General features: G+C 41.7%; 1 protein-coding gene across 3 annotated transcripts in view; it reads right to left on the bottom strand.

The window, feature by feature from the left end:
• USP32 (ubiquitin specific peptidase 32) overlaps positions 1 to 27,071 on the bottom strand; it is a 155,069-nt gene that overhangs the window by 78,673 nt on the left and 49,325 nt on the right. For all 3 annotated transcript variants that reach the window (XM_088152594.1, XM_088152593.1, XM_088152592.1), the window contains exons 3-5: positions 16,450 to 16,555; positions 15,290 to 15,408; positions 2,856 to 3,015 (exon numbers count right to left, since the gene is read on the bottom strand). In XM_088152594.1, coding sequence (XP_088008720.1) covers positions 2,856 to 3,015; positions 15,290 to 15,408; positions 16,450 to 16,555 — 385 coding nt within the window. The remainder of the gene's footprint in view (positions 1 to 2,855; positions 3,016 to 15,289; positions 15,409 to 16,449; positions 16,556 to 27,071) is intronic.

A 27,071-nucleotide genomic window follows, 5' to 3' on the forward strand; every position in this document is an offset into this window, starting at 1 on the left:
GAAATGACATGCGAAATCTAAAGACAGTGGAAGAGATTAGAGGGGAGAATCCTATGACGCTTTGAGACAAGAGAGGAGCAAACAACGTAACTTGTGGCTAAAATCCACACTTTGGCCTCCAAGGGGGCACAACTCGTGACATTATGGCAATAAATTGGTGAGGTCTGTACTTCTGGTTTGTTTGCGGGGAGGGTTAAGGGATAAAACCTTAACTTAGGGAGGTTGAAGACATCCATTCTGTCCCCAACCCTTGCCCCCAAGCAAGAAAGGTCACCCCAAAGTTTGGGGAACTCTGGGAGATTTTCAGGATTCAAAATAAAGTCTTCAGACTCTCAATACTTTTTGCTCCCTAAAATCCCCAAAGCCTGAAAGAAGCCCCACCAGGCTTTGGGTGGGCCTCATCCACCCTGGAATGTGATGGGGGGGATATATAGCTCATAGGCTACCCACACCTACCCTCTAGAACGTATTCTTATTTTCATAGGAGCAAGATTTGACCACAGTTTTACCAAGCCTGGATGAAAACTCTGAAAGCATCCTGGGCTGCTCCAGCAGCCAAACCAATCACACTAACTGTCCCTTAGTCATTGTTTTCTTACTAAATACTGTCACAGGCAGGAGTGATCTGAGCCCCTCCTGCATACGTGGGCTTCATTTTTAATTTTTTTTTTTAGCTTTAACTTATTTAATTTAACTAAAACAAAAGAGAAAACAAATGAGCAGGCTTTATGATAAACAGACTGTTGGTTAACATGTCCGTTTTCTACTGATGGGTGAGAATCCCTAAGTGGATCTCCTCTCGCTCCAAGGTGGGTGACAGTGAGAATGATCACAACTGGGGCCTTTTCTATTGCTGCCAGAGCGGCTTCATTTTTACTAAATGCTCTTAAGACTAAAGGTTCAATTCCAGTTCCCATCAGCTTCTAATAAAAAGACCAGCGGTCATGGATGGTAACTGTAGACATCTAGAGAGCATGGATTCATCATCCTTCTCTGGAGTTAAAATGTGGAAAATAAATGTACATGACTTATGGGTGTTTCTAGCTGCAAGTCATACCAAGGTTTGCAAAGAGCTGAAAACCACCTCTCTAATAGGGAGGGATTTACAGGAATGGGATAGGTACAACAGCGTATGGCAGGGGAGAGGGGGTACTAAGAAATAAGCAAACTCCCAATTTCCTGAACAGCCTCCAAAGAGGTCTTTCTTGTTATACCACATCAGAATAATGGCCAGAATCAATACAGGATCCACTAGAGCAGTGTTTCTCAATCTTGGCAACTTTAAGTCCTGTGGACTTCAACTCCCAGAATTCCCCAGGCAGCAAAGCTGGCTGGGGAATTCTGGGAATTGAAGTCCACAGGTCTTAAAGTTGCCAAGATTGAGAAACACTGCACTAGAGCATCTACAACAAATGACCATCTGGCCTCCATCCAAAGACCTCCAATGGAGATGAGCTCACCACTGAATCTAAAATAAAGATGAATTCCAAAAGATGGGCCAACAAAAGGAAAAATTGGGAATGTGTACAAGGGAATAACTATTAACTAGGAAGGAACTGTTTCTTTCTCTATTTCTCAGGTTTCCTGAATTCTGAAACACCCTGAAAATTCTTGCTGAAAAAGACAACTAAGACTATAAATCCAACAACCAATACGGATATTTCAGAAAGCAATAAAACTTTTGGAGTACAGCCTCTAACTGTGCAAGCATAAAGCAATCAGTTTTCTGTTGCTCTCTTGTGAAACATAAAGGGGAGACTCTGGCCATATTCTAAAGAATGCAAATAAATCCCAATATAATGAATTTCAGGAGCCCAAGACTGTCAGTAAATGTGAGGAGGAACATTTGCAGATCTCAAGTCAAAAGCAAAAGACAAAATAAAAATTCAGAAGAAATAATATAAAGCTCATTATAGGAGCTCTTGAAAATCTTCTGGCAAGGGGTCCCACATGGCACTACTAGAAGGAGCCACGAAGGCGCAGCACATTGCAAGCCTTGCACTGAGAGCTTTATAAAGTTTGGCATTTAGATCCTCATCAAATGTAACAAACTTGGGAGAGAAACCTGAATGGTATTACCTCATGAACAAGTGCCATCCTAAAACAGGGGTAAAGGGTAAGGAATAAAAGGTAAGGATCAGCCAGTATGAAGACACAAGAGATTCTGCAATATGGTACAGAATAGCCTGGGGACATCCTATTCCTTTGTGAGAATAATTATTGAGACAATTAATTCTTTTCCAACCATGTACAGGTTGGTGCACTGGTAAAATAAAACAGAGAAATCAAGTATATTATCTTGGGGGGTTTGTAGGAAAAACAGGATATAAATAAAAGGCATGAATGAATAATTCTACCTGCTGAACACCCAAGGAGGCAATATTATTTATCACAATGAGGACATGCTGCAGGGAGAGCAATGGTGCAGGATGACAATCCAACATGTATTCAGCACGACATTCAGTTCCGCAAGCTGTGGTTGGCCCTAACCGAGGTTTGAAATCACAGCTTTCATGCAGCAAAGTCACAACTCAAAAACACAACATAGTAAATACCTGCTCTTCCACCTAGGCTGGTGACAACCAAATTGAGCTATTATGAACAAGTTGATCAAACCTATTTCGCACATCAGTGTACAGCTAAACCTACAATTCCAGAACTACAGAGACATATACTTTCGCAGCTAGGGCAGAAGTCCTAGAGGAAGGGCAGAATGACCACAGAAAGCAAACTTCTTGCACAAAAGAAGGCTGTTCCTTGAAAAATCACATGGAGAAACCATACGTTTCTTAACCAAGGCTTGCTTGGCCCAGTGGCAGAAAACAAGGTCGCTCTTACAAAAGACAGCTACTTACAGTGCGTGACTCCAGCAAGGGTCTGATAGAAGGTGGGGGTGTCACTGTCATCTGTGAGTGTGACATACACTCCTCCGGAGAGCAGCCAGCGGGAAAATGTGAAAGCTTCTTTATTGTGCATCAGCCAGGATCTGAATTTTTCATAGTTTACTTTTTCACCCTACAATAAAAGCGAAAGGGAAAGGGAGAGATGAATTGTGAAGTTTGGTCCCTTTTTTGTTTTTTAGCCATATCCACTGATTACAGCTACTGATAGAAGATAAAACAGCCTTACTCAGGTGGGGTATCCTCCAGGTATGTGGGATACAATATACATCATCCCCAGCCAATGTAGGTTGGAGAAAGTTGAGTGACAGCTAAGAATAGAAACTGAGAGGCTCACAACATGACTCTGTGTTATAAAAATGACTGAAATAAACACATGGTCAGCTTCCTGCACCTTTAGGAAATGTTATTTTGAAGAAAAAGTAGCTATAAGGGCCTCTATGTGAAATATGCCCCAGTTGGTCAACCCCTCCCCTACTAATAGACCCCCACCAATTTATTGTAAACTATACTTTTGGAGCAAGCAACAACAGGACATTCAGCCACATGTGTGTCCTAGATCCTACATCTGCATTTTTAAAAAATAAATATAAGATATATGGACAGATCTTATATGAGGATCTGAGTATTCTGCCAAAATCTCATAATATTGGCTGATAGTTTTCAGCCATTAAAAACAAAAATAAGTCAATATAATTTTAATTTGATTGAGGGATATGAGGCAGACTGGATATGGGGCATTGTGAGCAGTAAAAGGAATTTACTGGTTTGGTATTTTTTAAACCAAACCAATCTTTAGACTCAATTCATCTGCTGCCAACTGACCCAGCCACCAGAGTTGTAGGAGTTTTCCCATTTCAAAAGATCTTATGGGAGGCACTGGAAATACAGAATTGAAATCACATACACAAACAGTACAATTTGTTCAGCCTGGGCAAAAAGCACCACACAGACTCCATCAATCTCCTTTCAAAAGCTCATCGCCATGAAATTTATCAAAGATCAATCAAGCAGAAAATACCCTAATCAAGGAACCACCAAGGAAAAAGCCCCACCCCCACCAACACTGGCAAGGCAAGCTACTGTATATAAACAGGGAGTAAACCCCGCACTCACTTGCACTGATGATGTTACCTAATTGGGTAATGAAATGTCTGCAAGCAAACATCCAAGCTCAGAGAGTACCTGGACTCCACATTTATCAAAAACCTTGAAAAAGTAACAATGCCTTTGAGTCAAGCTTGATTCCTAGTATATTCATTCATTCATTTATAATTTTCTTGGCAACAGCATAGAAGTGCTTTGCACTGCCTTTTTCCAAGATGTTTTTCAACTTCCTAGCCTACCCTACAGCTTTTGTATTTCCTGGTGGTCTCTCATCCAAGTACTGAATAGGCAAAATCTTGCTTAGGCATGTGAGCCCAGACAACGGTGAGCTAGCACTGTCACTGGTTGAGACAACGGCTCTTATTAGGATTTTGGGTGAAGACATGGTGAGCTAAATGTCCCTGAAGGAGCAGGGACAGTGTTTACAGAGGAGATTGGCAGCCAGATCCTGGATCATGGCCAGCAAAATCTCTCCAGAGAAAGGAGAGATTGTGAGATTGCCTGCATGTACTCTGGACAGCTGCTCCTCATGAATAGACTGCAGAAACCAAGGTTTTTGTGATCGGCTTATGAGTTCAGTGGCTGGGAATTGAGGGATTCCATCTAAGCTCACAGTTGTAACATAGTCTATATGGACATAAAGCTTGGCCGAGCCTCATTTCTTAATCACTTTTGGAATTACCTTTTTATTTCTTTTCAAATAATAAGAACCAAGTTTTTATCACATTCACTGGGTGAGTCTCCTTCTCCTAAGTGAAAGAAGTTTTAAGTACAAGTTTAAGGACTTAGAAAATTTTTACTTTTTGGAATAAACAGCAAAAGGGTGTTTAGAGTGTTGATTTTTGAAAGTAAAAAATGGACTAAGGGTCCAGATGGACTTGAAATAAGACTTTGAAATTAATTATAAGGATCCTTCCCATGAGAAATTGCTGTTGTTTGGATTCTTTAGGGGGAAAAAAACATGATAGGATAGGACTTTGAAGGTTGGACACTAGAGGGAACTAGAAGAAACTAAAGTTTACAATTAAAGAACACAAAGTCAATTTATTAACACAGAATGGAGTAAAATACTTTAATGCTGGACATTTTGAAGGATATTTGTGAACAATGGACTCAGAAGTTAATTTTAAGAATGTCTGTCATCATAGATAGATGGTGTGTAAATTATGTTACCAAAGAAAAACAAGCTCTACCAGACAAGACTGAAATTGGTTTGAATGTGGATTTAAAAATGACAAGCTACAAGAATGATGTGGAAAAAGATTACATACTGGATATATAAATGAAACCGGTAGATGTTTTAATAATTAAAAGGGACATACAAATAACAACCAAAAGAGCGATTTGGATAACTTTTCTATACTGGATTTACAAAAGAGACCTGTTAAAGTTTTGAAGGATTTTCTGAGAAGGGACAAAGAAAAAATGAAAAGAAATCAAGTTTTAGGACATTATTTGAAGGGATTAAAAACCAAGATTGTTAAAAGTACAAGGAAGGAATATAAAGTTGGTCTATTTGATCAAGGTTAAAATAAATATGTAGTTATCTCTGGTAACCCTTAATGAACTTTTGCTGACCAGGAATGAATGATGAGGTTTTAAGATTTTGTTTATAGTTAAGAGATGAGACATAGGAAGAAGAGAGCATTTGTTGTATTTTAAGAGAAGGTGATAAGTTACTAAAATTGTTTGTATTTGTTGCAATGAAGGGGGAAGTTACTTCTATATATATACATTTCCTTTTTTCCCTTCTTTTCTATTTTTTTTCTATAGTTTTTTCTTTTCTGCACTTTCCAATTTTTCTTTTTACTCTTATATTTTTTTAGTTTGTATTAGTTTTTATCTTTTCAATTGTAATCAAATTATTATAAAAAAAAATAAAAGTACGAGACAAAGGCTCTTGTTAGAAAACAAAGTTGATGTCCCTTTTCCCTATCTACAGCTACCTGGCCCCACCTACTCCTTTTTGACATCAAAGCTGTGGTGATAATGGTCAATCAGAAGTGCTGGGAGATGCTGTGACATCAGAGCAGCTAAGCCAGTAGCAGTTAGGGAAAGATTAAAGATGTGATTGCAAGCCAGAAGACAAGAAAGAAATAGGCAAGAAAACAGCCCCCTGCATTTATATGCCTGCCCGCTGATTGCAATAGAATATTGAATAACGTTTTCTCAGACTCTGCACTTGATGAGTGAGAGAAAAATCCTTCAGGTCCTCTTTAATTAAAACGACTGTTGTTGTTTTCCAATTCATTGTAATGGCAGCCAAATACCTGGTTTTAAAAAAATTCCTCCCAGTTCCTTTGCCAGCACAGATAGCTTATTTTTCAAATGCAGACCCTGCTACAGCATTCAAAACCACCATGAAAGAAAACTATGATTAACTTTAGGAGCACCGTACTTGCATGCATGTATTTTTAACCCTTTGGCACAAAAGGATTAGCTTCTGCCTCAAGCTAGCTTATCAGGAATAGACAGCTTGGTAAAAGAGAATATATTTCAGTGTTGGGCTAGTTAGCATGACAAAGTCTCCAGCAGAGTTTTGCAAAAATACATCACTAGCACCAGGGTGGGGGACACACCGCGGTTATGTGCAACAGCAGAACAAATCTTTTCTATCACAGTGTCACACAGCTCTTACCAAGGGGCCTTCTGCAGTTAACAACGGGTTTCAGGTTTTAATATCTTTAATAAACGTTTACATTTATTAAACGTTTACCTACAGAGCTCTGTCATTGTTTGAAAGGAGGAGGAAAGAATTGGGGATCAGCTATACTGGACTTAATACTTACTAACAGGGAAGAAATGGTTGAGGAAGTGAAAGCTGTAGGAACCATGGGAGACAGTGACTATATTATCCTAGAATTCTATATTATCCTAGAATAGGAAAATAGGAGGAGGAAGGAGTATTAGATATGCTTGCCGACTTGAGCTATTTATAAAAATAATAAAGGCAGGATAAAAAAATCTAAAAAAAAAAATCACCCATACAGTACTGCAGGCAGGGAGAACTGAATAGTAGCCAGATTCAAGAGAGCTAAGTTCAACGAGCTACAGGAAAAACTAGGAAGAATTTCATAGATGGAAATCCTGAGGGGGAATAACAGTTCAGGAGGGTTGATACATTTTGAAAAATAAGATAATTAAGTCCCAAACTCAAAAAATACCAGAGGAAAAAAATGGGAGATGACTGAAAGAATCGGCAAAGAGCTCTCTGATAAACTGAGAAACAAAAAGGACAAGTTTTAAAAAATGAAAAGAAGAGTATATAGGTAGTCCTCAGTTTAAGAACAAGTTCCGTTCCCAAGGTCTGTCCTCAAGTCAAATGTAAGTATTTGACGTAAGCCAGAACGGTATTATTATTTAATACTATATAAGTAGTATTGTGTACTTAACTCGAACCATTGTGTATTTAACTTGAACCATTGTGTATTTAACTCAAATCATTGTGTATTTAACTTGAATTTTGCTACAATAGGCTCCATTCTTAACTACGGGTCATTCTTAAACCGGGCGTTCTTAACCTGGGGACTCCCTGTATATAAAAATGCAGAATATGAGAACAGCTCAGGTCTGTGAAGATGGGATCAAGAAAGCTAAGGCTTAGAATGACCTGGGGCTTGCAATAAACGCCAGAAATAAAAACAAAAGGGCATGGAACAAGAGGAATGTCAAGGAAATAGTTGGTTGACTGGCTGGAGAAGATGGTGAGATGGTGACGGACAACAGGAAAAAGGCTGAATTGCTCAATTCCTATTTGGCATCTGTTTTTTCTCCTGGCAAATAGAAGGGGTAGAAATGGAAGCAGTAACAGACTTCATTTATTTGGGCTCCAAGATCACCGCAGACGGAGACTGCAGCCATGAAATTAAAAGACGCTTGCTCCTTGGGAGGAAAGCTATGGCAAGCCTAGATAGCATATTAAAAAGCAGAGACGTCACCTTGCCGACAAAGATCCGCATAGTCAAAGCTATGGTTTTTCCAGTAGCAATGTATGGCTGTGAGAGCTGGACCATAAAGAAGGCTGAGCGCCGAAGAATTGATGCCTTTGAACTGTGGTGCTGGAGAAGACTCTTGAGAGTCCCCTGGACTGCTAGGAGGTCAAACCAGTCAATCTTAAAGGAAATCAACCCTGATTGCTCATTGGAAGGATCGATAATGAAGCTCAAGCTCAGATACTTTGGTCACCTAATGCAAAGAGAGATCTCTTTGGAGAAGACCCTGATGCTGGGAAAGATTGAAGGCAAAAGGAGAAGAGGACGGCAGAGGATGAGATGGTTAGATAGCATCACTGAAGCAATGAGCATGAAACTGAGCAAACTCAGGGAGGCAGTGAAGGACAGGAAGGCCTGGCGCAATATGGTTCATGGGGTCACGAAGAGTCGGACACGACTTAATGACTAAACAACAACAACAAATCTGTTTTTTCACAAAAGGAAAAACAGTCCAACCTGTTGAAAGCTGCATGCTGGCTGGGGAATTCTGGGAGTTGACATCCACTCATCTTAAAGTTGCCAAGGTTGAGAAATACAGCTATGGACTGTATGCGTCCGGGGCTTGGATTGAGCCTTCTTAAGGCACGGAAAGAGCCTGCCATGTACAAGGCGGCTCTGACTGCAGCTGGCAAACAGTCAGTTGGCTTTGTGCCTCACCAAGTAGTTAAAGCAGAACCTGCCACCAAATGCACATCTGGTGGCAACAGCCACTCTCACACACCCCAAAAGGTGACATCCAAATGCCAACCACTATGTGCAGAAACTGAGCACAAATACTGACTATTCTTAGAGCACTTCCCATATATCTATCTATCTATCTATCTATCTATCTATCTATCTATCTATCTATCTATCTATCTATCTATCTATCTATCTATCTATCTATTTGTCTGCGCTCAGTCATTGCTGACCCTGCAGTGACTGCTTGGACGAGTCCTTGCAGTTTTCAAGGCAACTGTTTTTTTCGGAAGTGGTTTGCCAGAGCCTCCTTCCTAGGGCAGAGCCCAGCTGGCGAGTGCAGGAGGCGGGGTTTCCGTTGCTTCGCGCCCTTTTCGGGCGCGCGCGGTTTTTCGCGCTTACCGGCAACTGCTCCCAACTCCTTTTTTGCAAGGCGCCACCAGCATTTTTCTTCCCACCGGAGTGAGAGTACCCATTTGTCTACTCACGTGAGTTTTCGACCTGTTGGGTTGACAGGAACCGGGGAGGAAACAGGAGCTCACCCTGTTTAACGCGAAGGCTGGACTCGAACCGCTGAAGCGTCGACCATTTCTGGCCGGCAACTTTCAGCGTCATTAAGCCGCTGCGCCACCGCGTCCCCTCCCATATATTAGCTAGTTGCAATACTGTAAGTTAAATGCCCAGAACTCTTGGTTTTGCAAAGGGGAGGTGGTAAGACTGACCTAAGGCCATCTAGGGAGTTCTGGTGAAGAGGTTTCATAACTACAGCCCAGTCTTTACCTATCAGGCTACCAGCAAGCAACTGCCATACATCAGCAATGGCCGCATATGGTTGACCTTCTCTGGGCTTAAAAGCTAAAAAGGGTGAAACCTGGGTAGTAGTTAGATGGGAGACCTCCAGGGAATCCCAGAACTGTAGGCTAAACTGGGAAGCCAAAAAACTTTGCAGAAGAAGGTAATGACAAGCTACTCTTGTACTTTTGCCAGGAACATGTGTCCAAAGTCACCAGCTCAAATTGGAAGAGATAATACCTAAGCTACCAGCAGATGTCATGGACAACAAACCCTACAATCCCTTGGCCATGTGGCTGAATTTGATTGGAGCTGAAGTGGAAAAGCTGCAATCTTGCTGGGGGAGAGAGGGGGCATATAATGAATCCATTACATAAGCAGCTTTGAAGATGTATCTGCTTCTGCTCTGAGCAAAGAAAGAAGCTTGCTGTGGGAAGGTAACACTTCCATGACATACAGTTTGGAGTAGAAGCATGCTCTGGAGATTGACAGGCACCTAAAATCCAGGAGAGAAAGCCATTTTCATTTCAAAAGAAAATTCACCCAAGACATTTCTGGAGGACAGAAAACAAGGCTGCATATTTTAAGTCAGACTCTTCAACTCCTTTTGTAGTCTAAATGCTTCAGAAGTCCAAAAAATGAATTTGGTAGCCCTAATTATGCAAAGACAGATATGCTTGAATTGTTCGCCTGTGGCATTCTTCAAGTTGGGTGTGAAGACAGAATTTCTAGATGCCAGATTGAGTTAGATGACTTGGGTACAACATATATTATGGAAAGAAGATGTTATACAGGCTAAGACACTGAAACCATCTGTATTTGCAAGTGTCTTACATGAGGGCTAGAATCTTTATCTATATACTACTAAAACTCTCATTATGTTTATCTGTTTGTCTGTTTGTACCCTCAAGTTAGCCCAAATGCTGCATTAGACTGCAACAATTTTTGAATCAAGGTACCTAAAATCCGTTTAAAGAATGCGTAAAAAATCTGGGACCCATTACTCCTGTGGAATTGAAATTTCCACAATGTTCAGACTAGTTTTATTCGCAAAGTTGCAGCTGTTGCAGCGTCCCCGCGGTCACATGATTGTGATTTCTGACACTTCCTGCCAGCTTCCCACAAGCAAAGTCAATGGGGAAGCTGGCAGGAAGCTGGAAGTCACTCCCACTCTCAGTGCTCTTTTGCCTGCCATGGTCATTCTGTTTATCTATTTAGGTAAGTAATTATTGACTTATTATTAAAGTTTGTTTGCCACTACAACTACTTTTCTGTTTATGATATATACTCTTCTTAGATGATCACAAAACCGTCCAGCATTGGGGTAAAAGATAATATGGTCAGCCTAAAATGTAGTGTTCATTCTGGTCACATCAGACTGCACTACCTTTCTCTCAAAGGATGACCCAGTGGGTTACAGGGTTGACTAGAAAATCCTCAAAACTAGATGTTAAATACAGAACAACGCAGTAGACCCCATTCTTCAATGTAGAGGAACACTCACAGGCTTAGCTACATTTCTACAATATTATCAATGACCTTCCAGTAGAAATAAATTAAGCTGAACAACTTTTCATCAGGCTTACAAAATTCTGAATATCAAATACTGAATCTTTAGCAAATAAGTGCCTTTTGACTGAGCTTCGGGTTTAATGGTGCTTGGATATTACTTTTATTGACTTGCTTAGCAGTACTATTTCAAAGACATTTCTTTGCTTAAAGGTTAACCTCTCAGCAGGGGTGAAGCTCAAATACTCTCTTCTTTGCTTTGCTGGAAATTAATCCCTTTTGTTCAAGCAACTCTTGCAGGCCACACCAGAAAGGAAACCCACAGTTGCAAAAGTAGGCTGGTTCCTTTGTCACTATGCAAACAAGGCAGGCAGAAGTCTTAGGAAGCAAAAGAGGGGCTCAGTACTGCACAAACTGAAAGTCCCTATCAGTAGGACCACTTATTTCTTTATCTGGTTGGGTGGTTGGTTAGTGTGGTTTTATCCTGAGCTCCAGGCAGAACTCACAGCCTCCAATGTCTCCAAACACTGACAGACAAACTAACTGGCCAAAAGTTACTCCTTGACTTGGCTGCTTCTAGGGTGCCATTTGTGGTCCATTCTACCGCTGGCCCCTTTTGGTCAGCCTGATAGTGACCAATTATTGTGGACTCCTCCCCTCTTTGAACAATCTTACTCAGAGGCCGCATTACCTAAATGCATGTTTTTCCTTTTTCTCTCTCCACCTTATTGTACTGTACTTCTAAAACTGCAATCCACCTTTCTGATGTGCTATGACTGCAGCTTGCAGAATATCCAGCCAACAAGTCTATAATGCTGGGAGAAGGGGAAGGTGTGATTTAGAGTGCACCAGGCTAGGAAAACCCAGAGTGTGCCATTATTTTAAAACTACGGAATACACTGAAAGCACAGGCAGAAATATATTATGTATGTATGTGAATGTGTATTGATTGGCTATGTGACATCAAGTCGGTGTTGATTCTTAGCAACCACATATAGATAGATTTTCTCCATGACGATCAGTTCCCAACCTGCTCCTTCAGGTCTTCCATTGGTGCCCCCATCACCACTGTAATGGAGTCCATCGACCTTGATGCTGGTCGTCCTCTCCTTCTCTTTCCTTCCACCTTTCCCAGCAATAGAGCCTTCTCCAGAGAGCTGTGTCTTCACATAATGTGTCCAAAGTAAACAAGTGTATATATACATCAAAATGGTTTTCTTTTCATGGCCATGGAGGGGATGCTGAGATTAATGAATCAATGCCACCCCACTTAGGTTCAGTCAGATTTTCCTGAACAACAGTTCCCAGCATCCTTAGGCTAGGAGTTCTAGCTATAGTTTAGCAAGATTTTGAAGGCCTAAGGCTGCACATCCCGACACCAGGCAGAGATCTGAGAAAAGGTATCTTTTTCTGCAATTGTGATTACCACTACTATCCTAGTCTGTACTGGGAGAGACCACCTAATTAATCCATTAATTAACTATTCAAGAAGAAGCAACTCTTTGGAGTGGGGAAAAAAATGGGCCATTAAGCACTCCAAAACTGGCAGCAGAATTTAAAACAAGCCCCTTAATCTGAAAGAGGTTGTTGAAACATCTGGCTGGTGTAATGCAAGTTTTTGTTTTAAACCAAAACCACTGAATCCAAAACCACTGAAGAAAGGAGAGACCTGCTCAACAACAAAATATCATCCAACGCTCCTCACTGAACTTTCCCATGGGCTTCTTTTGTCTGAGGTAAGACCATGTTTCTGTTCAACTTTCAACCCACATTGCATCAAATTAGATTGACAATACACGGGGAGCAACTGACAAACTTTGCAGAATCTTAATTCTCAGGTATGCCAACGTTTTAACTATACTACTGCTTTTCACAGATAGAATTTTAATGAGCCCCAAGCACAAAGGATGTGCATAGGGCCACCAGCAGAAACGCAACAACTCTGCAAATCAGGACTTATTTATTAAATTTGTATGCTGTCCTTCAAACTGAGACTTTCCCAGAACAACTTCCAATGCAGTAAAATCACAGAAGAACAAATATTCAGAACAGTAATTAAGACCCATCAGCAATAAAACCATAAAAGCAGTAGCCAGAAGCCTGATGCTCAAGATGGCTTCATACTCCCATCAAAAATGATGGAGCGGGTGGTGAGAGAAGACAGAAATGTGCTCCCTTCTCTTCAGGGGTGGAAGGTGTTCTCTACATTAGAAAAAGACAAGTGGGGGTGCAGCATCATGTGCAGGAGACACACTCCATTCCTAGCACAGCCATGACACAGTTTTCCAACTTGAGCAGGTTCTGTGGCAAGTTTTGGAAGAGGGTGTCTAACAGAGTAATGTAACCATGTTGGTTACTTAAAAAAAATCTGAATAGCAGCTTGACATCTGATAACTGTTGAGCTTGAAAACATCAACCTCCCCATGATATTTTCAACCTGGCCAGCTACTAATCTGCCATTTTTACTGACAAGGCGAGTAGGCAGGTAGAATTGTTATAAAGACAGGTCTGTAAAACAGCCTTGAAAAGAGGCAAATAAGGCTTCTGGGGGAGGTATGGTGAACTGAAGACGGCTCTGCGAAAGTGGAGCCAATGACTGGCAAAGACCAAGGAACTGGTGAGTAGACCAGTTCCTCAGAACCTCTCCGGATAAGAAGAAGATGGGAGATTGCCTACATGTGCTCTGGATGGCTGCTCCTTACAAGGAGACCACAGGACAGCAGTTTTCTGCAGGTTTGAGAGCCAGGAGATGACAGAATTAGCCATCTTGCTCGCAATTGTGGCAGAGACTTTTAAAGGACACTACGGTGGCAAACGTCACTTTCTAATCACTTTCAGAAATTGCCCATTAACTATTTCTAAGTTATTAGAGACCTTCGGAATGACACATTGGAAAACGCTGGGGAGTCTGCCTTCAATACTGAACAAAAGAAAATTTTAATTTTAAAACTTCAGAGAGGGTGAAGAGTTATTAAATTTGTTTATACTTGTGATGAACGTTGGAAGTCACTTCTTTATATATTTCTTTTTTCTTTATCATATTCTTACTTTTCTCTTCTCTTTTTTTAACGTTCTTTTTCCTTGCACTTTTTACTCCTCTCTATTCTCTTTTCTTTCTTTAAGCTTAGTTAGATTTAGTTAGATTTTACTATTATAATCAAATTTCTTAATAAAAAATTATATATATAAAAAAAGAAAAGAGGCAAATAAAAATTCCTAGCACACAAGTTTGTTTCCAGGCCTCCATCACCACATTGGCTGTGTAAGAGGGGAAGCTCCTTCTACTGCAGGAACAATATTGGAATGGATGCTGGTAAACAAAAATGGTTTGTTTGCCACCTAGCAGGCTGGGGGAGGATCAGCAGCATCTGCTGTGAGATGGTCAAAACAGGCAAGATGGCAGACGCAGCATTGTGATGCAAGCTCCAGATGCCACTATGGAGGATGGAAAGCCATGATAAGCCTCCTTTTGGCAAACTGCCTTCTTTTAGACAGCAAAAAAATAAAATAAAATAAAATAAAATAAAATAAAATAAAAAACCACAAAGCAACAAGCCAGGGAGGGAGGGATGGGCAATATAATTCCTCCCTCCTTTGCCAGCTTGCCACTTTTTTGTCACGTATGGAGCTTGAGCAGATTGTTAAAACACAAGGCTGACTGAAAGCATCCCACAGTCTACAAATGCATCCAACACAATAAACCCTCAAGTGAACGGGATAATGGGGAGAAAGGTGCCTATTAAAGCCAAACATCCAGTAAACTGAGAGTTTACCTTAACCCTAATAACCAGGAGGACACGGGTGGGGGATGCTGTCTCCCCTCTGTCCTCAGCAGTTTACACAGTGGCCCATCCCACCTGGCAGCCAGCCCATCCACAACCTTCCTAGCCCTCTCCCTCCTTCCCTTGCCACCCCAAAGCCCTATAGGAGCAGATCCTTACGCAACAGATTTAGTCTATTAAATATGAGGTGCACTAAACCAAAGTCTGTTAAATCAAAGGCTTACTGTACAATTACATGAAGCGCAGCCAAAGTAAACGTTTGTCTAAAAATGGAACGAGGGAGGCATGATCAGAAAGCAGAATCTGCTCCAACTAGATTGTCTCTCCCTTAACACCAACTGGTTTTCAGGAGCAACATTTTAAATCAATATGATTTTGGGGACCAATCATTTAATACATCTGTTATTATATTTTAAAAAAATTAGTACAGCAACACTGCCAAAATTAGCATCATTAAAAGCAGGATTGGTATTAAGGCAGAAAAAACTGAGAAGAAAAAAACAGAAGGTGGGCAATCATCAGGAATTACCTCTGAGAAGCATTTTTTTAGGCTGTCGGGGACTTTCCCATCAACTATGTGAAGCATCCTCTCCATCTCTTCACGGGCAACATAGCTCCCAGATTCATTAGAAAACAGGCTGAAAATATCTAAGAAAGAAGACAAAACAATGTATACAGAGCTAAATAACTATTTCTGTGCAAGTCAGACTTCTGATACTGAGCTGGTGAGGCCCATTATTTCATATCATTTTAGAAACAGGGATGGTTATGCTCATAAAAAGCTCTTTACAAAAAAATCTATACAATTCTTACAGCCATCTGATATTTTTACTGCAAAAAAGCATGACATTTTATGTAAAATAAGTATCACAACCAATACTGTATCTAGATCCTCAGTCTCACCAAGGAGCTTAAATCTCCTGGAAATACATATGAACCTTCAATCCTGAGATATTAGCACCTTAGCATTGTTGGGTCAACACAAAGTAGCCTTTGTGGAGTTAAATGAAATGCTCAGCCTACTGGATGCAATAGTGTTTAAACTAGGTCAGCAAGAGCCAGATTCCAAACCCTACTCAGCTATGGAGCTCCTCTCAGGGTTGATTTGAAGATGAATACACTACAGAAATGATTTTCTTGGAAACTCCTTAGCCTATTGCAAGCACTCAGTGGAAGCAGATTCTGTTCCTCAGCAAATTCTTGAAACCACAGACTCCTCCGATTCTCCATTACCACGCTGTATCAACTTTACAAGGGCCAATTGTTGTATCTAATTTGGCCCTAAATGGGATGCAAAGGAGTTATTTAGGAAGAGAAGCTGCTGAAGAAACCTCACTTCCTGTGGGTTTTGAAAGACAAAAGCAGCCTTCCCCCGCTCTCATGTTGGACTACACCTTCCATAAGTCCTCAACCAGATGCCAACATGCTTTGGCATGATGGGGGGCAAAGACTGTAATCCAACACCCATTGAAGGCACTGGGTAGGGAAAAGGCAGAGAAAGAACATCACGGATTCTTTGCACAAGCCTTAGGACTTCAAGGAACAGAAGGACTCCCTTTGGCATAGGAAGTCCAATTTTCAAACAGGCTCATAACTGAAATTAAGCTGTACAATTGTGAAAACTCCAACTGAGCTGGAACACATATCCACACGTGCCTACCTTCCCTTCCAAATATTACTGGTACTTACATTTGGCTTTCTCTTCATCTCGGCCCCTTGTAAGGAGGACTAAGCCCACTATCAGGTTATTGAAATGTAGTCCTTTCGATGTGCCACCAAAAGAACAGTATATGACCTGAAAGTGAATACGAGAAAATGTAAATCAGGGTGATCAGTATAGAAAATTCTCTAGTCCTCAAGCAAGACTACTGCCGCTGCTTTCAAAAATAAAGAAAAGAGAGCTTAGAAGTCCTTCTACTCTACTGAATCTGTCATTTACAATTTAAAAAAGGACAAGAGAAGTGGGTTGCAAATCAAGGATGACCCCATTTCAAACTCTGCCTCTGCCATGAACTCACTTGATGGGTTTAGTCAAAGATCTTAATTTTGTAATCTGGGAAGAAATAAAGCCAGCTTGCTTTATAAGGTTGTTAGCTCCTAACCTGATAAATGCACATGAAGCACTTTGTACACCTGAAAGCATTATGCGTTACCTTTATGAGCAGTTGGCCCCAATTCAGTGGCATATGATGCTCAGCCTAGTCCAGTGTTTCTCAACCTTGGCCACTTTAAGAAGTATGGACTTCAACTCCCAGAATTCCCCAGCCAGGACGCACTGGAGTAGTCCTTTCTTCAGCTATTACGTACCTATGAGTAGGGCCCAACATTCTTCCTTAGCTCACAAGCACTGCAGCTGTCGTCTTCCCTTGCCCATAAGCCTTTCACTCATTTATCCTCATTGCACATGCACAATATATCATATTACTTATAAGTTCCCTTCCAGGTTGAAGTGCAAGATGATTATTTATAGGTCCAGCAGTCATGTGAGAAGTCACCCTGGGACAAATCTCCCTCTGCTCTTAAAATAAAAATAACACGGCCTGGCCTGGAACTCCAACCACAAGCATCAGCCATGGCATGATCTGCAGGTCCAGAAGCACTTGGGACTTTTCTGTCGTGGCTGGAATTTATATCCGCCTATACATAACAAGGATGTTCCCAGAGTAATTGGCCCATCTCCCTTCTTCAACTAAACGTTTCCGGAAATCTCTAACTGGTGAACACAAGAGCTCTCCTACAGGCTATAAACTGGCCAAGAGCAGCTCCCAGTCCTTCTTGCAGGTCTCTCAGCTTCTCACTGGTTGGCCAGGCAGATGCCTGGCTAAAAAAGAGCTGTTTAATTCACAACATCTCCTGAACTCTCCCTGAGCCTGTAGCAAATGCTAGTCCTAAACCAGCTTTCAAACTGCAGGTGAAATTTCTCCTTCCCATCCTTCTAAGACGTGAAAGAGAAGTCCTCTGGAAGCTGCTGCCTGTTCTCAGAGGTCTTCTCCTGCATCACTCCCAGACTGTGGAATGCTTTCCCAGTGTTGGACTCTCAGTCGACTTCGTAAAAAATTCAGAGAGGTACATCTCTTTCACCCAGCCTTTAATTGTTAAAGTATGGTCACAGCAATTGTTAATTTTAGTCTGCGTTAACTTGGTAGACTTTACTTTTATATTCAACTGTTGTTAGCTGCCCTGAATGCTTGCCAAAGTAGAAAGGCAGGTATACATTCTATAAATGAATCTAAATCATAAACAAGCCACAGCCACTGCCATCACCATCCAAAGAGGACAACAATGATATTTTTATCCTCTCTTTTGATTTTTATCCATCTATTCATCCATCCATCTCAAGGCCACAAACACAATACTTCTGCCTCCTATTTTCCCCATAACAACAACCCTGTGAGGTAGGTTGGGCTGTGAGGGAGTGACTGGCCCAAAGTCCCCCAGCCAGCTTTCATGATGGGTCAGGATCGGGGCTTGCGTTCTTCTTCTCAGAGGAAACACAGGATGTTTGGACAAGGGAGGGGGGAACACAGTCACAGGTCTTCTCAGCAATGGCTGCTGTGCTTGATCTTCCCTCCTATCCTCTGCAAACCCAATGCTTGGCAAGAGCCAATTCCCAGGATTCTCCATCTGTGGGGCCTTTTGGGTTTCTGGGAATTGCAGCCCTGCAATAGGGAGGTGCCATGTCAGGAGGCCACTTTGAAAGACAGCGGAGAACACAGGAGGCACGGAACAAAGCATTGCAGTCATTCTGGATTCAAGCCATCCAGCCCTTTGTTCCCCTTTCCTCCATGGTCATCTGGTCCCTCATCAGACTTTCAAACCTCCCTGAGCGTTCCACACTCATCTTCACATTAGGGTATTTTTAAAATTATTATTTCTTGAAAGATTTCTGAGCAGATGTGTACTTTTACTTGGTTCCCCATTCTCTGTAATTATTTCCATCTTCTGCACAGGTGATTTTGCTCTGGGTACCAAAAACCTACACTTTGAGAGCTGGCTTTGCTCATTAATATGTTGTGGAGATAAAGTTTCTTCAGTATTGCAAATATAGATTAATTTCTTCTCCTGTATCCAGTCTTTGAGGCCGAACATCTTCTAAGGAAACTGCAGGAACGGCATAATGGACATCGGCCACCATCCTGAAGTTATCTCTACAATGCTGTTTTTTAAATTACCAGAATTTAAGAGCTGGAGGTGTGCAGTGTGACCTGATTAACATATCTTCAGTAACATCAATGTTTTGACTAATCCTTTGTGCAGAAATCTAGCTAAGGACCTTACTGGCAAGGCAACTACAGAGACACCTGGCTGATTTGATTAAGGGGGTATTTGGAGACCACAATGAATAGGAAACTTAAGCCTTTGGGGTGGGGGATGTTTTTATTACTTTACAAGATTGATGTAGTTCAGCTTAGTTTTTTTTAACAAAGTTGAAAATGCAAAGTACTAGACAGAAAAGAAATTAAGTCTGGTTGGCTAGGGAAACATTATCACCACAGATAACAGTACAAAATAATCCTATGTTTATTTTGGCTCCAGGAACAGTCAACATGTTCCAAGGCACCTGTCAAATGTTCTCTTTGCTTTGAAACCTGGCAAAGTGCTGCTACAAAACACGGCTCTTGTAAACCACTTCTTTCCTCGCTGAATTCAGCTTCTGTTGGTATTTCGCTGGGTGGAAAGAATATTTTTGCAGATTGTCAGGGATGTCTGCACATGTATTAAGCAATCTTGCCATTTTAAAAACCCAAGATTTAATTGTGAAAGGGTTCTCAGTCCCCCCCCCCATTTCAAACGCTAAGGATAAGAGCAGAAGCGGATTCCGCTTCCAAATGGGACTGAACCGGAGAAGCAGGGGAGAGGCCGCTTTTCAGAATGTCCCAGTTAATCCAAAAGGAGCCCTTCCCTCAAAAACAGCCTTCCTTATTGAAATGGCAGCCATCCACGGCTTGAATCCAACACATTTCCCAGACTGGTGAGCATGCAAGTGGGAACTGCACACACAGAAGATTAAAAAGGGCAACACTGGCCCTCTGGACTAACAAGCAGTATTGGACCTCTGGATCAGCTCCATAGAGCAGTGTTTCTCAACCTCGGCAACTTTAAGATGTGTGGACTTCAACTCCCAGAATTCCCCAGCCAGCCTTGCTGGCTGGGGAATTCTGGGAGTTGAAGTCCACACATCTTAAAGTTGCCGAGGTTGAGAAACACTCCCGTATGGTATGATCTCCCTGGTTCTCCTTCAAATAAGTTGGGGCTGCAACTGAGAGATTTCCCATGCTGGCTGAAATTCAGGCAGGCTGTACGAGCATAATGAGTTCCAGTCCCTGCTCAGTGTAGAAATCCACTTTGAGTGTTGGAAGAAAACTGAAAGGTGGGTATAAATTCAGTAATAAACAAATAAATAAAAGCAGGAACCCAAATTTAGGCATCCTTGACAGATGGCTGTCTAGGTCTTATCCGAACACATCTAGCAAATGGGAGCCCATACTTCTCTGGGTCATTGGTCTACTAGTGAACTGTTCTTCCTGCTAGGAAGTTCTTCCTAATGTTCAACACCAATCCTCTTTCCTGTGACTTAATATCCTGCACTCTGGAATGACCCAGAACAGGTGTTGACCTTCCTCTGCCTTCTCTGTAGAGCAGTCAATTCTCCAAAGTAGGTGTGGGAGGAGGGCTGAATGAGCGGAGGACATCTAATCTCAGAGTCTTAACTGCAGTGCTTTTCCAAGCTTCCCTTGAGAGAACAGAAAGCACTTCAGAATATGCTAGGAATTCAACCTGCGGAAGATTTAAAAACAAGGAAACACCCGAGGCTATTAAAATGGTTTAATAGCCATTTTACAGATGGCTATTAAACCAGATTCAGACGGAGACCCGTCCATGCTTTGAGCATGGAAACCCTACCTTTTAACACTGAAAAATGCCTTGTTCTTAAAATTCACCCTGGATTTACAGGATGATCACAGCATGGATTTAAATCTGCGTTACTTTTGCTTCCAAGCGTGCTAAATAGTTAGAGGGGGAGAATTCATCTGCTGCCTTTAACTCCATTGTGGGAAGGAAGGGTATAAATATAATGAAACAATAATTTGAAGCTGTTTTATGTAGGGACAGATCATGTGTTCATTTAGCACAAAACCTTCTCCTCCAACTGGAAGTAACTCTCTCAAGTTTACATCCCAACCTGGCTATCTGAAAGTCCCTTAAATTAGGATCACGCAATGTTTTTAGGGACAGGCTGCATTTTGCCTTTGGCAGTACTACTATGGGGGGCGGGGGTGGGGTATCTCCAACTAGTAGGTGAATCCAAGGCAAAAACCAAATGTGGCTTCACTATAATGCAATTAAAATTAAATTATGTAAATGAAACTAATATGAGTGTTCCGTAGCACTGAGTAACTTTCTACTTTGGTAACGATTCGGATGACGTGGCGACTTGTAGGAGGGCCCTGACAATCCCGTCCATGACTAGAGGAGATGCACTGATGCCGCTCATCATTCAATCTTCTTCTCTGCCAGACATGAGCCTCAGCATATAATTAGAAGTCCCGCTTTTCTGCCGCAGATGCCCCTACCTCCAAAGCCTAGGAACACAGACAGGAAGTAAGCCTTGAAACAGATAAGCATTAACATTTCCAAGGCTAATGTGATGGGCTTCCTCCTTGACTCTCCACAGTCCATTTTTAGCAGTCCCAAACCTGCAAAAAGCGGAAGACGATTCTGTACAAGCAAAGCGCTGGCATCGCAAGGTCTACTGAGGCAGCCCTGCCGTATCTTAGAGGAATGATCCGTCTGGGGAGAGTCAACCGAGCCAAAACGAACGCAATTCCCTCTGTGAATGACATTCCTGCCCCCCCTCCAAAAAATGTATGTTGTGTGTGTGTAGAATGCAAAACCAGAGGTGACACAGAAATAGGATTGCAGCACAAAAGACTGTGAGCTATGATTACACAGGTCATGAATGCAAAGAACGGTCATGTGCCAGAAGCTCATTAGCCCGAAATGTCCCTTACGGCAAAGCTTTTCTCCTTGTTCGGCAGGGGCCAAACCACACTGTGGGAACAGAATCTTTGCAAGAGACTCCCAAGCTTGCAGACTCAAACAGCATGTGACCGCTGGGACAGTCATTCTATCACTCCTGGGTGTTGTGGTTTTGGTCTTCTTTGAGCACCCAAAACATAGAAAGCCCTTCCGACAGGTCCCACCCATTGGTCAAAGCTGGACTGTAGCTGTTTGTTTATTTTGTACAACTGACAGGCCAACATAGAAGCAGTCCTTACAACACCTTTTGGGTTTAAGACACAAGTGCAACTAAAATAATAGTGTTTAATCATTTCCATCATATGAGAGGTATCAGTTAGCGGTGGCCTCCAAACACCTTTTTTGTGCTCGCCTATGAAAACCTGATTGAAAATTAGTAATTCTCCATTGTTTTGAAACAGGAAATATACCAATGCATTTCGTTCCCTCTTAAATTAATAATAATTAAAAAAAATTAAAATAGCAAATTCTCACCTTAGCCCCACCAAGTAATGATAACCTGAAAAACCTGGTGAAGTGCCATGGCCCACCTATGGTTTTCACCCACTCAAAAAACGTCCCATGTGCCCCCCCAAGCCAACGGGTGTATCATGTGACATCAAGAAGGGAAGGTGGTCCAGCCTCTTCTCATTTCCTTCCTTTTCCAGTGTGGAGACTTCTGAGGAGCATCAAAGATTCATTCATGTGGTTTCCCACATGTGTCACAGATGTGTCTTCTGATATGCTAACCTTCCTGTATGGGGCAAGAGTGGAAGCAAGTCCTAAGGCTGCAGCATCTTCTCACACTATGCCCACGCCCATGTTGTTAAGCACTTGATGGAGAGAGGGCATACCAAGAACCCTAAGAGGTATTATTTTCTTACTTCCTGCACTCCCAAAGCCCCATATGACTGGTGGTTCTCAGAGCGTGCTATTTGTCTGCTGTAATGCACAGGTTGCTTTATTTTCTCGGCTACCCTGCTAAATCACTGTTTCAGGTTTTCTTTTCTACTGGTATCACATTAATGAGTTTTTAAGCCACCTTAGATGGATCAATACCAAATGGATGTCACAAACAGTAGAAACAGAAGGATTAAGCTGAAATACTAAGGCAAGAGCCTAGAATTTTTCACACCCTGACAATCGTGTATATCAGAGCTCCAAACTCTATACCCCTTGATATAAAGCTCTTAAATCTACAGCTTACCCTATCTGCAAAATTCATTGTCAAAGAAGCCCTCTTTCTCCATGGCACAATGCCTAAGAAGGGATTCAAGTATTTGATGCATATTAGGCTGGGTGACATCAAAATGAACAGGGGATCTCTTGAACCTGTAGCCCAGGTTCTGCAGACATGCACCTTCACATATTACAATCCTCACCTTGCTTTGTCCACCCTGAAAATACACTGGCTGAGTGAAACACAGAGAGCAACCTACAGCCACTTTCAAAGCTAAGCTGGCAGTCGTGGCATTTCTAAATGTTACCTAGCTGACTCCTCTTTACAATACTCAACACCTTCTATTAATACTTCTCTGTGCCTGAGAAGAAAACGCTGATGCCTTCTAAATGGATCTGCTTGGGTTGTGATTAATGGTGGTGGCCGCATTTACAGGAAAGAAAGGAAAAGCATCCGGTTGTGGAGTTGATGCGTCCCCTTGAAGTGGTGTTTACCAACCTGTGAGCCAATGCACCCTTGTATGATTTCAGAAGTTAAATGGCTAACACAATGTTTCTCAACCTTGGCAGCCTGAAGATGTGTGGACTTCAACTCCCAGAATTCCCCAGCTAGCATGGTCATTGCTAAGAATTCTGGGAGTTGAAGTCCACACATCTTCAAGCTGCCAAGGTTGCGAAACATTGGGCTAACAGCTCAGGGAAACCCATGCCTGCTGCTTCACTGTACTTCATTCTACTCTTCACCTTGCTTATTTCCAACCACCCTCTACTAGGAATGGGTCTGTATCTCAACTGCAACTAAAGAAGCCCCGAAAGAACTCCCTACATGTTGAAACTTCTTGCCACATGCTTAATCTCCTTCCAACAAGTTTCACAGCATTACTCCATCAGCCACAAATAGGTTATTCGGTGGCTCTTCAAGTGGAATTCAATGTCCTCAGAGAAAGCATGCCTTGGATAGAGGAAAAGCTCTTCAGGAGATGGGGAATTCTTCCCCTAAGCCCTTTAGAAACACAAGCTGCTATCAGAAAAAAAGAAACGTGTTCCTGCAATCAGAGATTTGAGGAAATGCTGCCTTAAAAAGAAAAGGGCACATATGCTGAACCAAGCACAAATGAAAACCACAGGTTTCTTAAACAGCCGAGCCTACCAAACACCACGTGGGACATGCACATAAAACACACCTCGTATCTAATTTTAGCGCCTGGGTTGTTTGCGCTGACTTGGTGCATCTGCTCCCATAGAGCAGGAAGAGAAGCCAATGACTCAGCTTTGAGAGGAGCTCAACTTTCAGAGGTGTTAGGGTAAGCGCTGCAGTCTACACTCTGGGTTCCTTCCTCGACTAGCAAAGGATGTGTGTACACACAGCACTATGTACACCAATTAATGCAGTGCTTCCCAAATGCTTTCCTTCATTATCCAAAACCCTAACTTTGAACGGTCGCTAAATGAATGGCTGTAACTTGAGGACTACCTGGATTACAAAAACAATATCACTGAATGATCTTTATATCGTTTCAATAAATTACCATTAGTAATTTCATTGATTTTTGTCTTAATCAGAATATTTCGGGAGATTGTCGAATATACTTTAGTACACTTGGCAATCATTAAGTCAATTTAAATGTCCCTGTTGTGATTGGGGAATGGGTTCATGTGTTGTTACCCAAAGAAAAAGCACTTTTACCCAATTCTGGGTAATTCACCGAGGTTTGGGAAGCACTGAATTAAGATATTTAACAATATTAAACATCTACTTCATTTGGGTGTGAAAGATTGTTCGATTCCAAGATGAAAGTGATTCTCCATGTATTGTACTGAAGACAGTATATTGCTGAGGCAAATATACAGATTCTATGTTGAACTTATGCACATCGATTTATGATAATTAGCTTTCAGAGTAAAAACCCAGCAACTACCCAAGACACAGAACTTGTAGAATCTTGTATTTATTTCTCATGGCTTGCAGAACAATAAGTATGGTTACATGAGCAAGGATGCAGAGAGGACCATAAAAGCAAAAAAACATTCTTTTCCAATGCTTTTAGCCCCTATCCAGCAACACCTGTCTGCACATTTTTCAAAACCCATCTCCAAATCATGAGGTTTACAAACTTAATTGGGCCTACAAAAGTCCAATGCCTATGCCAGATACCAGAACCAATGTGCAACTGATGATTATATACCCTCCCCCCAACCCCCCAATTTGTACATTACACTCATATGTGGGCTCCCACTTCAAATCTTTACTTCTGGACATGTACACAATAGCGTCTGCAAGAAATGCTGGCAGATTTATCAATAATTGTTTCTGCAGTGACAGAAAAAAAATCATCAGTCCATTTTACCAGAAATAAATAGGCCATACCTAGACCTGAATTCACTTAATAGGAGATGCCTAGACACTTAATCATTCAAACCAAAAAAATCAATACTTGCATATATCACCCATGCCCCCACTACCACCATGCTGAAATAGCTTTCAAAATTACACAGTACAAGCTTTTAACTTTTTCTGAGCCTTTTCTTGCACACTGCCCACTCTGTCAAGTTCCTCTCCAGGACCACGAGGGCTAGCAAGTTGCTTTAGATTCTAACACAATTGTAGAGACTGCATTCATTTTGAATACAGTAGTTGCAGGCTTGAAATAATTTTTGAAGCTTGCCCAGACACTTTTGTAATTGGAAAGGAGGGAGAAGCTGCACAAGGACTCTGCATTATTAGAAAAAGAAAAATAGGTGTTTTGATCCAAGACTCAACTCTACACAGCATGGATTAGAATGTGGTTCTGGTAAATTGCTAATCAACCATTTGCCATTCCAGGGAATTATTTTAACCAGAGGAACGAAGGTCCCAGCACTATCAGACAACTGTTCCACTCTGCCCAGGTCTGCTGCTCACTGGAGCCTTTTATGTCTTGGAGGTCAGTATGGGAAGGGAGGGACAGGGCCCTCCAAACTTGGATCTAGGGCTAAAATTGCACTTTTTCCTTCCTGTTATATTCAACCACCAAGAGAAAAAAAAAGAATTCTCTCAACAGGGACAGAATGAGAGGACTGGAGAGGTGGAAACAGCTGTGCTCTCTTGTCTGTCTTTAGTGGGATGTTCCCCAAAATAGGAGAGTTAGCCACAATGGGGTGAGGGGTGAGTAAAGAGAAACTGTCACAAGTGGCTCAATCAGCAAGTTACCAGGTGCCACAATGCCTATTTTAAAAGCATCCCTTCTCCCATTTCCTCTAGCTGCTTTCTCTGGCTTCATGCAAGCCATTTTTCCTATTTGGAGCCCTCAAGCAAGCATGGGTGAAAATAGTACACAACTAGTGTCAGCCATCCTAAGCTTTTAGGACTGCAAAGCCATCGTCCTTCTCTCCTGGGAGGGAAAAGTATTTCAACCAGAACATGTGGATGGGACCTGCCTCGTGGGACTTGTCAGGGCTTCTCAACACAGCTCAGCATCTGAATGCAGGCCTAGTTCAATGGGTTCACAGGCAGTACAAGTGGGAAAGAACTAAGACCCTAGAACAGTGTTTCCCAGCCTTGTTGACTTTAAGATGTGTGGACTTCAACTCCCAGAATTCTTAGCAATGACCATGCTAGCTGGGGAATTCTGGGGGTTGAAGTCCACACATCTTAAAGTCAACAAGGTTGGGAAACACTGCCCTAGAAAGAAACTACAAGTTAGAGTGGGCAGGACTCTCTTCGCCAGATGATCAGTGGGATTTATAGGTATTTATGGCAGGATTTATATTTGTCCTCCTATTTCTAAAAATATGTATAGATGCTGAGATATGTAACAAGTGCAAAATGGGTTCTTAGCTTGCTTTTTTTTTTTCTTGTACAATTCATTTTGTTAATTTGCACCTCCATCTCAATTCTCTTAAGCGATAGGAAGTGTTCAGGAGCCATCCAAGTTCCATCCCCAACTCTGGGAAGGTAATTCTGTCAGTATTGCAGGATGAGATTTCAGCTGATATTATAGTTTCACTGTCAGATATACTTTCCTGGCCAACGGGTTGAGGAATGTGTGGGTTTTTAAACTTCTGTATATGTGTTTTTAAGCACACTAAACTCTGCACACGATGCCATAGCCTGTGTCCTTGGAACACTAGGA

The sequence above is a fragment of the Python bivittatus genome, unplaced genomic scaffold (assembly GCF_059951505.1).
Source record: "Python bivittatus isolate LINGU-HERP-01145 unplaced genomic scaffold, Pbiv_v1 ctg000690_np1212, whole genome shotgun sequence".
In the NCBI taxonomy this organism is placed as follows: Eukaryota; Metazoa; Chordata; class Lepidosauria; order Squamata; family Pythonidae; genus Python; species Python bivittatus.